The 17580-nt window shown below is 48.4% G+C and overlaps 1 protein-coding gene across 1 annotated transcript in view; it reads left to right on the top strand.

Annotated features, from left to right (window-relative positions):
- Positions 1-17580, top strand: part of ASZ1 (ankyrin repeat, SAM and basic leucine zipper domain containing 1) — a 131416-nt gene that overhangs the window by 64039 nt on the left and 49797 nt on the right. The window contains exon 6 of the mRNA XM_040413708.1: positions 4108-4242. Coding sequence (XP_040269642.1) covers positions 4108-4242 — 135 coding nt within the window. The remainder of the gene's footprint in view (positions 1-4107; positions 4243-17580) is intronic.

The raw sequence follows: 17580 nt of genomic DNA, 5'->3' as shown, positions 1-17580 counted from the left end.
TATGTAATATTTATGTAGTCCCGGTCGTTAGGGACGCGGCAATACCAAACATATGGGGGATATTTTCTTTTTGCAATTTTTTTAATTGAAAAGCGTATTTTCAATGGAAAAAAAGGCATATTTTTTTATTTTATGGAATTTTTTTTATTTAATAAATGTGTATTTTTTTTCTATTTTTTTTACTACTTAATAGTCCCACAAGGGGACTATAATATACAGTATTTTGATTGCTTTTAAAATGTAATGCATTATCTCTATAATGCATTGCATTTCAATAGCAATGCTATTCGAACATTGACCAGCAGGCTGCGCCAGAGAGGCACAGCCTGCTGGAAGTAACTGAAGACAGGCTCGGGCCCTCATCGGAAGCAAGGTAAGCTTCCCAGCACATCAGCACCCCGCGATCGCATTTTCGGGGTGCTGATGGGAGACAGAGGGAGTCCGCTCCCTCTATCACCACTTTACATGCAGCGGGCGCCATTGCGCCCGGCATGTAAAGGGTTAAACAGCCCGGATCGGCACTCCTGCCGTTCCGGGCTGTTAGAGCAGGGACCCAGCTCTCATGTGAGAGCCAGGTCCGCACTCCCCGCTGCACGGGGGAGCCGCGCGGCGCTTAAACTGGGCCTAAGGCCCCTTAGTGACCGCCGTAAAAACACGTATGGGTGGTCACTAAGGGGTTAATAGTGGCCTCCACAGTCCCCTCTTCCCTTTACAGTGACCTCCACAGCAGTCGGCCCTTTATTTGTGACCTCCGCAGTACCCCGTATCGTTAACAGTGATTTCCACAATAACCGGCCCCCTTAACAGTGACCTCCACAGAGCACCGTTACCTTAAAATTTTACCTCCACAGCACCCTCCCCCTTAACACTGACCTCCATAGCGGACCATCCCCTTAACTGTGACCCCCACCATTCCCTGTCCCATTAACAGAGACCTCCACAGCGCCCGCCCTTTTATTAGTGACCTCCACAGTACCCTATCTCAGTGATTTCCACAACACTGCGCTCTCTTAACAGTGGCCTCTACAGCAATCTGCCCCTTAACACTGACCTCCATAGCAGACCGTCCCCTTAACTGTCACTTCCACAGCAGGCTGCCCCCTTAACTGTGACCTCCACAGCACTCCGCTCCCTTAACAGTGTCATCCACAGCGCCCTGCCTCTTTAAAGCTGACCTACAGCAGTGAAGACAAAAAGCTGGATTGTCTGTGACGGTTCTCATTTATCCAGGTCATGGTATATCTGTAAAGAATAAATCAAGGCAACTGGACTTACTGTAGATTTCTTGAAAACGTTTCACTCGTTCTTCCAACAAGCTTTCTCAATTCTGAGTGACTGTACAAGAATTCTCTGGGAATAAATATGAAACTGAATCAACATCTGGTAATTATACCCAGCATGGGGTCAGAGGTCATTATAACCAGCATGGGGTCAAAGGTGTTGATTCCATTATCCTAATTGGAGTCAGTAGGTGACAATGACCTCCCAGAAAAAGGTGTCAAGACAGCATTGTATGTGGCAGACAATAGATGTCTAACCCCTCCGCCTCTATTCAAGCTTGGCTTCTCCATTTTTACGTAGATGGCCTCCTTCACACCTCGTTTGTACCAATCGGCCTCCTTATCCAAAACACGTACTTGACTGTCTTCAAAGGTGTGACCTGTTTCTTTTAGATGTAAGTACACGGCTGAATCTTGACCAGAGGTTTTGGCTCTTCTATGCTGAGCCATACGCTGATGTAGTTGTTGTTTTGTTTCGCCGATATACAGTTCTGAGCATTCCTCATTGCACTGGACTGCGTACACAATGTTGTCCATCTTGTGTTTAGGCGTTGGATCTTTTGGGTGAACCAGTTGTTGCCTCAGTGTGTTGCTGGGTTTAAAGCAGACAGGGATGTGATGTTTATTAAAAATCCTTTTGAGTTTCTCAGACAACCCAGCTACATATGGGATAACCATATTCTTGCGTCTGTCATGCTTCTCGCCCTCACTGGTAGTCTTAGTGCTCTTTCTTCTCATTCCTTCTGTTTTGACAAAAGCCCAATCTGGATACCCACAAGTTTTAAGTGCCCCTCTGAGGTGTTTGAATTCCTTCGCCTTGGCCTCTGTGCTGGTGGGGATTTTCTCTGCCCGGTGGTGTAGAGTTTGGATGACTCCCAGTTTGTGGTCTAGAGAATGGTGGGAATCAAATAGCAGGTACTGGTCTGTGTGTGTTGGTTTTCGATAGACCTCTATTCCCAGCTTCCTTTCCTCTTCCACTGTTATAAGACAGTCCAGAAACGCCAGTTTGTTGTTCTGCATATCTTCCCGTGTGAAATTGATGTTATGATCCACTGAGTTGATGTGGTCGGTGAAAGCCTGTAACTCTTGTTTATGAATTTTAACCCAAGTGTCATCCACATATCTGAACCAATGACTCTGTGTAATTCCCATGAAAGTGGTCAGGGCTTTCCTTTCTACTTCCTCCATATACTTGTCTCTGTAGTGGGTATGCAGGTGAAGAGGGATGTAACATCATAGGAGACCATTGTTTCTTCCGTGCCCAATACCAAGTTCTGGATTTTGGTGGTGAAACCCTGAGTTCTGTATGTGATGTGTGTTTCCAGCCAAGGGTGCTAGTATTCTGGCTAAGTATTTTGCCACATTGTAGGTCACAGAGTTGATGCTGCTGACAATTGGCCTGAGAGGGGTCCCATCCTTATGTATCTTAGAAAGTCCATAAATACATGGAGGGGCTTCCCCAGGGTAGAGGCGATGATACATGGCCCGATCAATGATTTTGTCCTTTTCTAGTTGTAGTAGTTCTATAACCTTCTTCTTGTAGCCACTGGTTGGGTCTTGTCTTAGGACCTCATAATTAGGATAATGGAATCAACACCTTTGACCCCATGCTGGGTATAATGACCTCTGACCACATGCTGGGTAAATTTACCAGATGTTGATTCTGTTACATATTCCAAGAGAATTCTTGTACAGTCACTCAGAATTGAGAAAGCTCGTTGGAAGAACGAGTGAAACGTTTTCAAGAAATCTACAGTAAGTCCAGTTGCCTTGATTTATTCTTTACAGATAAAAAGCTGGGTTGTTATAGAAACCTGATGTAAAACTGTGTGTATGGGGAGACTACGGGCCTGCGAGCTTCTATTGGCTGATAAGGGACATGTGACCATGTGTATGGCAGTTGGGATATGAGGAGAAAGACCTGCAGACTTCTATTGGCTAATGCATTTTTGGGCAATATCTTAGGAACTGTATGTCCTAGAGAGCTGAGACCCGGTCTAAAACCTGTGTGATGTACCTGTGTGCCAAATTTTGTGATTGTAAATGCGACGGTGCGGATTCCTTTAGCGGACATACACACATACATACACTCAGCTTTATATATTAGATTTGATACTATGTGCCTGGTTTCCAGCAGGTGGCATAGGTCTGGCAGAGTCCTCGAGACAAGAATGGAACTAACCATTCCATTCTTTTTCACCCTTTGGGCAGAAGTGGGCTGTCCTGTTTCCTACCAAGGGAGGGCTTTTTCAGGAAGACGTAGTTAGTTCAAGTTGGAGTCCTAAGGGACAAGACATGGCGCAGCGATGGGATGCGTTTCCCCCCTTTTCTGCTTCAGACTGAACTATAGACTTTATTTACTTGAGAGGGAAAACTGACCAGAGACACCCTACTCATTGAACAGAAAACAGACTTAAGCTAGATAGGAAGGAAAGAGAAGCATTTGGACCAACTGCCGCCATCTTGCGCCCTGCTGGTACCAAGTGGAGTGAATTCCATACAAGTAAAGAAACATTTTTGTATTACCAAGTTCATTCAGTAAATTACGTTCAAGTTTTCCGGTCTGGACTACTTTGTCTACTTCAGCTCAATTATTGCAGGGAACCACCCCCAGGCAGTGATGGCCTGAGGCAGGACCATCGTGACACGAGCACTCTACACTAGACCATGTTATACCACTTCTTGCAGACCTCAACACTAATATACTGAGGCTCCCTGGGGCCTGTCAACTCTATCACCCTTCTTTAAAAAAAAAAAATATGAAAAAAAATCTATTGGTTTACATGTTTTAAGAATTCACATCTATCTACCTTCTTTTCTTGCATAGGGAATGACATGGGCTGCCCATACTGGACATAAGAACACAGTTTTAAAGATGTTGGAACTGGGAGCTGACATAAGGCTATCAACTAAAGGTGGAAATACAGCAGCTGATATAGCTAGGCAAAACAACCATTTAGAGGTATGTTGTAAGATGTAATTCCTGTTGTTTGCTATACAAAATATTAAATTCTTGTGTAAGTTTATTTACCCCTTCAAGACCAGGCCATTTTCAGTTTTTTCATTGTTTTCTACTCGCAGCCTTCCCAGAACCATAACATAGCCATATGAGGGCTTGTTTTTTGCAGGACAAGTTGTACTTTCTAATGGCACCATTTACTGTTGTATACAATGTAGTGGGAAGCTGGAAAAACATTTCACGTGGGGTGGAATTATAAAAAAAAATGCTCAATTCTGCCACAGTTTTGTTTATTTTTACAGCATTTCATATGTGGTAAAACTGACTTGTTCTGTAATTTCTCCGGGTCAGTATGATTAAGACAGTACCACATTTATATAGTTTTGTGTTTTTAAAAAAAAAAAATGTTTTCTTTGCATCGCCATATTATTCGATCTGTAGTTTTCATTGATAACATTTTGGAGTGTGTATTACTTTTTGATCTCATTTTATTAAATTTTCTCGCCCATTTTCATTGGGTGACACAGGAACCGTGGGTATAGCTATGTCCTCTAGGAGCCGTTGACACTAGTAACAGCTGTTAGCTCCTCCCCTGGCAGCTATACCCCCTAAAGCCTGGGGAGAGAGCTTCAGTTGTTTCTAGTTTCAATAGGAGGCAAGACCTCCCTGAAGATGTTTTTATAAAAAAAATATTATTTTTATTTTTTTCAGGTGGGAAACAGTGGTCGCATCGCCTCCCTGTTCTCCCGGGGGAGCATGCAAACTTTGGTCCACCACGTTGCCTCCTCCCCCACAAAAAGACAAGGTGGACCAGGGCAGCATCGCTCCCCTGCATCCCGCCAGCAGAAGGGTCACCCATTCAAGTCCCTCTTCCAGCGTCCTGCCACTACGGTGCCAGTAGCTGAAGGGGTGATCCTGTTGGTGAAGAGGAAGGGTGAAGATGGCGGCTGGACAGAAGGGAGGATGAAAATGAGGTGAGTACACTGGACTAGGCAAGTATTACCCTCTTTCCCCTCCCTCCCTCTTGGCATAGTTTTCAAGGGTTAACTGAGGGGGACACAGCAAGGCACAAGGCTGCCTGGGGCATTTATTTATTGTACACAAGACCCCTAAGGCAGTACCTCTCATCCCCTCCCCACCCCCCAGGCCAACGGCTTCCAGGCTCATAGGGGTTAATAGTTATGGCCTCTGGGGAGAATCTTCCTCCTTTAGGCGGACTGCTCACTCCGCGGGGGAGAGAGGAGTGCAGCGGCTTCTGCCCCCCGCTACCCAGCACCATATTCCGCCCCTTTCGTGAGCGGGCGCCAAGCGCGCTGCTCCGAAAGGGTTAAATGCCGGCACGACCATATCGCGGATGCCTCGTGCGCCGCTGAGAGTTTTTAGGGCATGGGGGACTCCGGCTGCGGGGTGGCTACCTTTGCCCGACTCCGGGTTCCAGCGGCAGGCGGCAGCATCTGTTTCTTCCCGGGGGCGGGCACCCCCGGCCGGTGTGGGCGGTTCGTGCGGAAGCAGGATGCTCCATTCCAGGCCCCTTTTTTTCCCCCGGCCGTCCGACAGTGTTTCCCAGGTGGGGGCGCTCTTTTCCCAGTCGGCCGTGTATTAACTTAGGCCCGGCTTTGCGGCATACTAGGCCGCACCTTCACCCCCTGGTTCGGGGGGGGGCGGCGGGCTGGCGCGAATTCTTCCCGCCTAGCTGTCCCCTCCCCCAGAAGCCAGCCGAGTACCGCCCCTGGTCTTAGGCACTTTTAACCCTTCCTGGCCACCCATTTCTTATTAGGATGGCACAGGGTTATCAAGGGGTTAGATAAACAGTACAGTTCTTATTATTCAAGGATTAACCCTTCCACCACTTATTCAGTCATATAAAAAAAAAAAAATTTGAACATTTAATTCGGGCCCCCGCCCCCCCTCAGCACACATCATAACCGTGCGGTACCAGACTGGGCCTGTGCCCTATCCCGGTCACAGGAGGACCTCTCATAGTCCCAGTCCGCCCTACACGGCCGCTTGGTTGATAATTCTGCATGCACCTTCGCAATACAGGGACCCCTGAAGGATTCCCAATACGCCCTCCGGGGCCGTTGGCTGACAATCCTCCACCTGCGCAATCAAGGAGGATCTCTGACATTCCCAATCCCCTCTCCTGGGTCGTTGGTTGTTGATTCTCGACCTGCGCAATCCAGTGGAGAACCTTTGGAACTTCCCAATCCACCCTCCGGGGTTGTTTGGTTGATAAGTCCCCACCTGCGCAGTCCGTAACAGTCAGGGGCGAGATTCAGAGGGGTAGATCTGCGCGCAAGCGGATCACAGCAGGACATCTTTCTCCTCGAATATCTCTGCACTTCCTCCCTGGGTCACACTCAGACACACCCTCCCTCCCAGAGAGCGTCAGTCTGATTGGGGGGGGGGGAATCACTGATTCAGGCCCTGACATGAATCTGAAGCAGTCTCCCAGGATTGCGTCTAGGGTGGCCAGCAGTACTTGTCGTATGCATTGCCCCCTTCCATGGACAGAGTAATCACACCTCTTCGGGATGCAGTTCTTGCCCTATACATTGTCTCCTACCAAGGTGGACTAAGTACAATAACACTGGTTTCGGTGCCGGGCGTATACATGCCCCCTTCTGTAAGTGGCGGAATTGCATCTCCACTGGGTTCAGTACCTGCCGTATGCATTAGCCCCTTCCTTAGGTGGCACAATGACATTTTCACTGTTACATTGTGTGCGGTATGCATTACCCCCTTACTTTGGTGCAATAATTGCACTCCCACGGGGTACAGGACTCGCCATATGCACTATTCCCGCTGTGGGCATTAACCCCCCTTCATAGGTGGAGTATTTCCCTACCACTAAGTACTTGCCGTATGCATTCCACCTTCCATAGATAGAGTAATTGCACTACCATTGCATATGGTCCCGACTGTCGCACTATCCCTTTCCATGGGCGGAGTGTTGCACTTCACCGTGCTTCCTGTTGCATTAACGGCTTCCGCAAGTGATCCACTAGCGGGGAATAACTAGACATCTTGGGATGCTGCAATTCAACTACGCCACGGCTCTAGGTGTCTTCCCTATTTCACAAGGGTGCGTGGCAACTGTTGGTACCCGCGGGTGCCAGGTACTCTTACTCTAGTGGTATACGGGTGCCGACAGTGGATACGTGGCTATCCTTCTTTCTTTTGACACTGTTTTTGGACATGCTTATAACATCCTGTCTTCTCAGGGGGTTGCCTAGCATCACTTATGTGTCCCAGAGACCCCCCATATCCATGGGCCTCCACCATTCCTGTCAGTCATCATATTGTCCGCTTCAATGCGTAGTGCGTACACCTTTGCACATATATGGTGAGTATGTTCCAGCGAGTCGAGTGTTTCACTGCCTCTGTATTCTCTACCCACCACTCCTCCTTCTCTAGGAAGTGCCTATGCTGGCACTCTCCACAGGTGCAGCTTTGTTGCTAATGCTTGAGTTCGTAGTCGCTGCAGTGGGACTTCCCCCCTCAAGTAGGGGTCCTACCCTGGCGCTGGCTGGGCAGTTGCTCCTGTTCAGCGCTCTTCCAGGTAGAGTTTTTAAGTTGGCTCTACTTCTCTGGGGCAGTATGGTACGTGGCTTCTACGGATAGTCTTAGGCCCCCCCCCTCAGTTTTGCGCTGACGGGGCAATCGCTGGCTACTATTGTGGGAGTGGTAATTGCGTTACCACTACATACTTCGGTTCTTCTGTACAGCTCATTCGTCAGGTGGTGGACTCTTCTAGCACTGAATTCGGTGGCCTCTGCGGGTGGCCCCCTCCTCTGCTGTGGTATGGGGCTAGCGATACAGTGTGACTCCCTTTGCCTGACTTCCTCCTCAGGCGGAGTTTTTTTGCACAGCCACTTAATCCTTGGCTACTTCTGTATAGCGCCGGTCTCAAATGGGGAATGGGCTTTAGACCTAGCCTATTCTTCTCCTGTCTTTTCCTCCTCTGGCTCATGGTTCATAGCCACCTCGCAAGCCTTGGTAGCTCCTACGTTACTACCTTTCTGTCATTTGCATTTTGTGGTGCTCCGGTCCCGACTGGTGGGCTGTGGTGCCCACCACATCCCTCCTTCTACAGGGATTCCTTCCATTGGTCCCGGGTGTGCTAACGGTATCTACACGAAAGTTTCCCACCTTCTCTCCCGAGCAAGAGATCCAGAGGCACGCAGTGTGGACACCCTGATATCTTCTTCATGGGAGTTCTCCCTCCTTACGTGTTCCACCCCCCGCTCCTACCCAGGAGGGCATTCCGACAATCCTAATTGCTCCGGATTGTCCCTGTCACGTGTGGTACGCTGACCTCGTTCTCCTTCTAGGAGACGTCCCTTGGTCACTGCCACTCAGAGACTACCTTCTTTCTCAGGGTCCGGTCTTACATCAGCATTTACGGTCTTTTCGTTTAACGGCGTGGCTTTTGAATCCGCCATTCTGACTCAGAGAGGGTTTTCGACGGACGTCATCCGCACTATGATTCAGGCCAGGAAGCCTGCATCGTACAGGATCTATTATAGGACCTAGAGGTCCTTCCTGGGCTTCTGTGGAAGACGGGACATCCTCTCACTCAGTTTTTTCTCTCCCCACGGTCCTATCCTTTCTACAATCAGGGTTGGACCTTGGTTTAGCCCTTAGTTCCTTGATGGGTCAGGTGTTGGCGCTTCTATCCTAGGGGACACAGCTTTCCAGCGTCCCCTGGCTCCCCTGGTGCCATGAAAACTTTCCTTCAGGGAGTGGCACATACGGTTCCTCCGTACCGTCCTCCTCTACCGCCTTGGGATCTGAATATAGTCCTCTCAGCGCTACAGACTTCTTCCTTTGAGCCCTTGCTGGAGATCTCTTTCCGACTCCTGTCCTAGAAGGTACGGGCACTCGGCAGGGTGCAGAAGGAAAGGAATGACATACAATTTTGCTGGACTGGTATTTTGACACCATGTCCCATTTGAAGCCCCCCTGATGCACCCCTAGAGTAGAAACTCCAAAAAAGTCTGATCAGACTTCTGCCGGTTGCCATGGTAACCACCACTCGCTGCCACAACAGAGCAGCGGGTGATGGGGAGGAAGGGGGGCCGCTTCCCTCTCCCATCGGGGGCTGAAAAGGCACAGCAGCCCCCGATGGGAGAGGGAGGGAGCTCCCTCCCTGTTAACTCCTTCCATACAGCGGTTCCTACGGACCGCGGCATGGAAGGGGTTAAACGGCTGACATCACAGCACAGATGTCAGCCGTTTCAAGCAGAGTGTCAGCAATGTGCTGACACTCTGCTTGATAACCGCTCGACCATCCTGAAAATGAGAGGTGGCGGGCAGGATGATCCACCGCCCGCACCAATCGCCGATACGGGTCCCAGAGTGCCTGCCTGCGCGGCGGTGATAGGTAATACATCAGGGCGTACCTGTATGCCCTGTGTCCTTAAGAGGTTAAATCAGCAGGCACCTACTACTTTCACAAGCGGGTGCCATATTTAAATACCTGACTTCCGCTGTAAATGTATGGTGGGTGGTCGGGAAGGTGTTATTTGCACAGTAATTAGGCTAGTGTCTAGCATACTGTTTCAATCTCTTGCCACTTTCACATGTTTAACCTCTTAAGGACACATGACGTACCGGTACGTCATAATGTCCTGGTACTTAAGGACACATGACGTACCGGTACATCATGTGTTGTTCCGATCACTGCCGCCCGGCCGGCGGTGATCGGAACAAGGTGCCTGCTCAAATCATTGAACAGGCACCTAGGCTAAATGCGCGGGGGGGTCCCGTGACCCCCCCATGTCGGCGATCACAACAAACCGCAGGTCAATTCAGACCTGCGGTTTGATGCGCTTTTTGCAGTTTCTGATCGGACCTCGGGGATCAGAAACTTTATAATGCCCAAAATATATATGTTTCACCCCCCCCCCCCACCCCCTGCACCCCTGAATGTTTTTATGGCGGCGGGAGGTGCAGGGGGAGAGTTGCGGGCGGTGCGGGTCGTTGTTGGTTAGTGGGTACACCAGGGTGCCAGCACATTGCTGAAACCCGGATATATACGGCTGACATCGGTGATGCGATGTCAGCTGTTTAACCCTTTCCATACAGCGGTTCGCTGTATGAAAAAGGTTAACAGCTCAGGGAGCTCCCTCCCTCTCCGATCGGGGGGCTGCTGTGCCTTTGCAGCCCCCCGATGGGAGAGGGAGAGAGCTCCCAGACAGCCCCCCGACAGCCCCGTCCTTACCCTTCCCCGTCTGCGCAGCCCCGTCCTTACCCTTCCCTTCTCAGGCATCCTGCCGTCCATGGTGCTGAACAGATCTGTGCTAAAGGCATAGATCTGTTCAAAGTGTAAGTAAAATACAGACATCAGACTCACTGGATCTTCAAGAACCAAGTGGGTCTGGGTAAAAAAAAAAGTGAAAAAAAAGTAAAAATCAAAAAACACATTTATCACTGATTTTAAAAATGAAAAAAAAAAATAAATTCCCTACACATGTTTGGTATCGCCGCGTCCGTAACGACCTGATCCATAAAACGGTCATGTTACTTTACCCGAACGGTGAACGCCATAAAAATAAAAAATAAAAAACTATGATGAAATTGAAATTTTGCCCACCTTACTTCCCAAAAAAGGTAATAAAAGTGATCAAAAAAGTCGCATGTACGCCAAAATTGTAGCAATCAAACCGTCATCTCATCCTGCAAAAATCATACCCTACCTAAGATAATCGCCCCAAAACTGAAAAAACTATGGCTCTTAGACTATGGAAACACTAAAACATGATTTTTTTTTGTTTCAAAAATGAAATCATTGTGTAAAACTTACATAAATTAAAAAAAAGTATACATATTAGGTATCGCCGCGTCCGTATCGACCGGCTCTATAAAAATATCACATGATCTAACCCCTCAGGTGACCACCGTAAAAAAATTTAAACGGTGTAAAAAAGCCATTTTTTGTCATCTTACGTCACAAAAAGTGTAATAGCAAGCGATCAAAAAGTCATATGCACCCCAAAATAGTGTCAATCAAACCGTCATTTCATCCCGCTAAAATTGAGACCCTACTTAAGATAATCGCCCAAAAACTGAAAAAACTATGGCTCTTAGACTATGGAGACACTAAAACCTTTTTTTTGTTTTCAAAATGAAATCATTGTGTAAAACTTACATAAATAAAAAAAAAAAGCATACATATTAGGTATCGCTGCGTCCGTGACAACCTGCTCTATAAAATTACCACATGATCTAACCTGTCAGATGAATGTTGTAAATAACAACAAAAAACGGTGCAAAAAAAGCTATTTTTTGTTACCTTGCCTCACAAAAAGTGTAATATAGAGCAACCAAAAATCATATGTACCCTAAACTAGTACCAACAAAACTGCCACCCTATCCCGTAGTTTCTAAAATGGGGTCACTTTTTTGGAGTTTCTACTCTAGGGGTGCATCAGGGGGGCTTCAAATGGGACATTGTGTCAAAAAAAAAACAGTCCAGCAAAATCTGCCTTCCAAAAACCGAATAGCATTCCTTTCCTTCTGCGCCCTGCCGTGTGCCCGTACAGCAGTTTACGACCACATATGGGGTGTTTCTGTAAACTACAGAATCAGGGCCATAAATAATGCGTTTTGTTTGGCTGTTAACCCTTTCTTTGTAACTGGAAAAAAAATATTAAAATGGAAAATCTGCCAAAAAAGTGAAATTCTTAAATTATATCTCTATTTTCCATTAAATCTTGTGCAACACCTAAAGGGTTAACAAAGTTTGTAAAATCTGTTTTGAATACCTTGAGGGGTGTAGTTTCTTAGATGGGGTCACTTTTATGGAGTTTCTACTTTAGGGGTGCTTCAAATGGGACATGGTGTAAATAAACCAGTCCAGCAAAATCTGTCTTCCAAAAACCAAACGGCGCACCTTTCACTCTACGCCCCGCTGTGTGGCCGTACAGTAGTTTACGGCCACATATGGGGTGTTTCTGTAAACGGCAGAGTCAGGGCAATAAAGATACAGTCTTGTTTGGCTGTTAACCCTTGCTTTGTTAGTGGAAAAAATGGGTTAAAATGGAAAATTAAGCAAAAAAATGAAATTCTCAAATTTCATCCCCATTTGCCAATAACTCTTGTGCAACACCTAAAGGGTAAGGGCTCTTTCACACCTGCGTTCTTTTCTTCCGGCATAGAGTTCCGTCGTCGGGGCTCTATGCCGGAAGAATCCTGATCATCCCAATGCATTCTGAATGGAGTGAAATCCGTTCAGGATGCATCAGGATGTCTTCAGTTCCGGAACGGAACGTTTTTTGGCCGGAGAAAATACCGCAGCATGCTGCGCTTTTTGCTCCGGCCAAAAATCCGGAACACTTGCCGCAAGGCCGGATCCGGAATTAATGCCCATTGAAAGGCATTGATCCGGATCCGGCCTTAAGCTAAACGTCGTTTCGGCGCATTGCCGGATCCGACATTTAGATTTTTCAGAGTGGTTACCATGGCTGCCGGGACGCTAAAGTCCTGGCAGCCATGGTAAAGTGTAGCGGGGAGCGGGGGAGCAGCATACTTACCGTCCGTGCGGCTCCCGGGGCGCTCCAGAGTGACGTCAGGGCGCCGCAAGCGCATGGATCATGTGATCGCATTGGACACATCATCCATGCGCATGGGGCGCTCTGACGTCATTCTGGAGCGCCCCGGGAGCCGCACGGACTGTAAGTATACCGATCCCCGCTCCTACTATGGCAACCAGGACCTTAATAGCGTCCTGGCTGCCATAGTAACACTGAAAGCATTTTGAAGACGGTTCCGTCTTCAAATGCTTTCAGTACACTTGCGTTTTTCCGGATCCGGAGTGTAATTCTGGCAAGTGGAGTGCACGCCGGATCCGGACAACGCAAGTGTGAAAGAGCCCTTAACGAAGTTTGTAAAATCAGTTTTGAATACCTTGAGGGGTGTAGTTTATAGAAAGGGGTCATTTTTGGGTGGTTTCTATTATGTAAGCCTTGCAAAGTGACTTCAGACCTGTAGTGGTCCCTAAAAATTAGATTTCTGAAAAATTTCAAGATTTGCTTCTAAACTTCTAAGCCTTGTAACATCCCCAAAAAATAAAATATCATTCCCAAAATAATTCAAACATGAAGTAGACATATGGGGAATGTAAAGTCATCACAATGTTTGGGGGTATTACTATGTATTACAGAAGTAGAGAAACTGAAACTTTGAAATTTGCAAATTTTTCCCAATTTTTGGTAAATTAGGTATTTTTTATGCAAAAAAAAAATTGTTTTTTTACTTCATTTTTCAAGTGTCATGAAGTACAATATGTGACGAAAAAACTTTCTCAGAACGGCCTGGATAAGTCAAAGCGTTTTAAAGTTATCACCACTTAAAGTGACACTGGTCAGATTTGCAAAAAATGGCCAAGTCCTTAAGGTGAAATAAGGCTTTGTCCCTATGAGGTTAAAACCCATTGTAATTAAGGTTGATTTGGTCGTTAAGTTGTTTACTTGATCTGAGCTATATGACCTACTCTCTTTTTCTGCAGGTCCTGGGCTCACCTTGGGTCATTCTTTCCCCAGGTCCTTCCTTCCCCTTGTTTTTCCCTTTCCTAGCCCTTGCCCCCAGGCCCCTGGTCACTTCATCTTCCTCAGCCTCCTTACTAATTTAGTCCCTGGCTTCTCCACCTTTTCCTGTCTGTTCCCGAGCCCCGGGACCCCCTCTTGCCCCCTGGGGGTCTCTTCTCCCAGGGTGGCTCCGCATCTAGTTATTTTTCTTCTGGAGGTCCCTTGTTTTACCGCGACATCACGTAATTTCTACTTGCCAGGAAAGAAGCACCAATAGGCCAGCGTTCGAATTGAGGCCCTGACATGTCTGTTTAGGTAAATAAATGGGTTCCACATGAAATGACAATTCTGGGGCATTTATGTTGTCTCTATGACTTTATTGTGCTATTCTCCCCTTTATTGCTGCTCAATAGTAACAGAAGAGGTGTGGGTGAGACTCAGCCCACGTGACGCTAACACTTCTTTTTGCACAATTTTATGACCACGGGATTAATAAGATTATCTTTTTATTTCTAAGAGATGACAATGCGTTTGAGAGCAACAGAGCTCCTTTTTCAAGTCTTTAAGCCAGGCAGGAGAATGAGCAATGCAGCTACAAGAAGTTTATGGATAATGGTACAGATGGGTGTTACCAGTTGGGGTGTTTGTGCCTGCACTGTTTCACATTGTCCATTGGGAGCTGGCAGTGGCAGACTGAGGGACACACACCCAACTGATAACTCCCATCTTTACCTTTATCCATAAACTTCTAGCAGGAAGAACAGAAGAGCAGCACAACATAGAGTTAGAAGAATAGATACCCTAGAATTGTTATTACGTGGATAATGCAAGTGGTTACCAAAACAATCCTGTCTGGAGAGGTGATGAGTCCTCTTTAAAGAGGACCTGTCACCACAAAGTACAGCAGCCAAATACATGTTATAGAGCAGGAGGAGGTGAGCAGATTGAGATATAGTTTGTGGGGAAAAAATGTAATTTATATCTCCTTTTTCTAACTTAAGATCACCCCTGTGAACAGCTCTCGGTACAAAGGGGAGGTGTTATCAGTGACTGATAGTTATCTACAGAGGATTATCTCCTTAATACATGAGTAGTACTGCAGATATGGAGTCCAGATCACTATTTATTTTTTTCCTATCGCCCCCCATTCCCCCACTGTCTGTGTTTAGATCTGCATTGAAATATATTGTCAGGACTTCCGTCTGCAGGAGTCCTCTCTATTAGAAGAGCACAGGCGACTGGACTTTGTATTTTCAGTGCAGGATGAGTGCTGTCAGTTAGTGAATGGTGGACAGTAGGAAAATAAAAAAATAATGATCGGGACTCCTTATCTGCAGTAGTACACATGTTACTCTAGATAGTAGTCCAAAATCGGGGTGACTCCCTTTAAAAGGGTTTTCCGAGATAATAAAATCCTCAGGATAGGTCATCAGTATCTGTACGGTGGGGGGTCTGACACCCGGGACCTCCACCGATCAGCTGTTTGAGAAGGCAGCGGCACACCTGTGAGCTTACGGCTGTGCTTGGTATTGTGCTCAGCTCCATTTACACAAATGCTCCTGGGCCACGTGACACGTGAACGTGATGTCATTGGCCTAGGAAAAGCAGAGAGAGGGCCGTGGTGCTCACAAGAGCACCAGTGCCTTCTCAAACAGCTTGTCGGCTGCGGTCCCCCACCGGTAAGATATTGATTACCAATCCTGAGGATAGGTCATCAGTATAAAAATCTGGGAAAACACCTTTCTCGTGCATGGCATTGGGGGACACAGCACCATGGGTATATGTCCAACTACCACTAGGAGGCACTAGACACAAAAAGTGTTGGCTCCTCCCCGTTGGGCTATACCCTCTCCGCAGGCACAAGGCTATTCAGTTTTTGTCTAGTGTCCGTAGGAGGCAGACCTGTCCTGCTTTTTTGCAGGTCCTGCTGTTTATTTTTTATTTTATTTTTTATTCTTTTTTTCTCTCTTCTGCAGGTCTCGGTGATCTCCACCGTTATACCTGCTGCAGGCTGGGGCTCCATCGTGTTCCACTTTAGTTGCCCCCCCTGCGGGCGCGTACTTCTGTACCATCGCCGGTCACCCAGTCCCCACAGACTGCATCCGCAGTGGCTTGCCGGCATTCCCACGGTTCCCGTGTTGAGTCTGCCGAAGGGGTGACCCTGTGGCGCCCGAAGACATCAGATGGTGAGTATAGTGAGTATATAGGAGACCTGCTCCCTTCTCCCCTGTCCCTGCCCCAGGGTTAGGTTCCCTCCTGTGGCCAGGGGGGTGGGATCCACCTTAGCTGGGGGTCCTGGGAAGCTTCCATATTCCTCCACCTTTCTCTTCCCCCTTGGTTGGTCTTTTCTCTCCTCCCTGGCCACACAGTCCAGGCGTCGCTTCTTCTGGGCCTTCCCCGCTACTTTAGTCCCCGGTTTTTGCAGGGACTAGGCCTCATCTTCCATGGCCCGTTCCCGGCTCCCAGGTGCTCTGTTTGCCCTGTTCCGCCCACCCCCAGGCGTCGCTCCCCCCCCCCACCCTCCTCACCTAGTTTTGTGGGTCCGGAGGCCCCTCGGTCGGCCGCGATTCGTCCCGCCCCCCTCGCTCCATTCCCGGCCGCCTCATAAATCGAGGCCCCGGCTTTTGGGCCTGCTAGGCCGCGATCTTCCCGGCCCCTCCTCCTTGCTTCCCGGGCTTTTCAGACCCCGCCCGGCCCTCGGGAGGGGCTATCTCTCTCCTCCCTTTACTGGATCTAACGTGGGTTATCTATCCAGTGGATAGATCCTCAGTTTAAAAGAACTGCAGACCCCCTTTAGGTCATTGTCCTATGTACTTGTGAAGGCAGCTAATGCTGTACATAGGGATCACTCAAGTCGTCCCCCCCCCACCCCTCCTCAATTGCTTCATTTCTCCTGCAGCCTCTATAGCTGCTGCAGCACCTCTTTGGGGAACATGGCATCCGGGTCCAGATATGACAGCCTCTGCTGGCTGCTCTATGAGGGTCTCCTCTCCCAGCCTCTCCTCGGATCGCCACGTCTTTTCACGTGCGTCCGCTGTCTACGAAGGCTGCCATGCTGTCGGCCTGTCCCTGCTTGTGTGCAGTACCTCTTTCCAGACCCCATTGTGTCCCCTGACCAAATCCTTTTGTGTAGGTCCCTTCTGAATGGTCTCCCTCTTTGTCAAAGCCATGGGAACCTTGTCCGACTCTCCCAATCCCTGGCGGAGTCGCTGGACCGCTACCTATCCAATTGCGGCCACCTATGCCCTCCCAGGGTCCTCCCTGCAGATGAGGCATGCTCAGATACCGGGTCTGGCAAGGGGTAGCTCACAGTACAACCTCGGGTGGTCTCAACAGGATTCCACCCCTCCTCGGGTCCTCCCCAGGACAGGCCTGAGGCTGGTGACGAATCCTTTCCCGTCACCCCATCCGTTGCCTCGGGGGACACCTCTGCACCGATTCCCTCGGAACAGAGCATCAGGCGGTCTTCCTCCATACAGAAGCCTCTGGGAGGTCAAGACTAACGTGCACGGAGGAACCTCTCCTACCCAGGGTTGGTATCCCCTCTAGTGGATTTTCGGATGGCGCTCCCCTGACTGCACAGGTATTCAACCGCACAGGTAAGGCAGCCGCCCCCGTGTTTAGCATAATGAGTCACCTACTTGGTGTCTCTGGTACGTACGCCTTCTCCTTAACAGGGGGGTACCTGCACCACTGCCATAGGCTGTACCTGACAAGCCTTCCTGGTTCCCCTATACCAGGGGCTATGCTCTACACATTTGAGAGTGTTTCCACCGGGTCCCCATTCTGGTGCTGGTGTTCGCCACTCTAC

This window comes from Bufo bufo, chromosome 1 (genome assembly GCF_905171765.1).
Source record: "Bufo bufo chromosome 1, aBufBuf1.1, whole genome shotgun sequence".
Lineage (NCBI taxonomy): Eukaryota > Metazoa > Chordata > Amphibia > Anura > Bufonidae > Bufo > Bufo bufo.
Note: the sequence above shows the minus strand (reverse complement) of the source record. Positions and strands in the feature narration are given on the sequence as shown.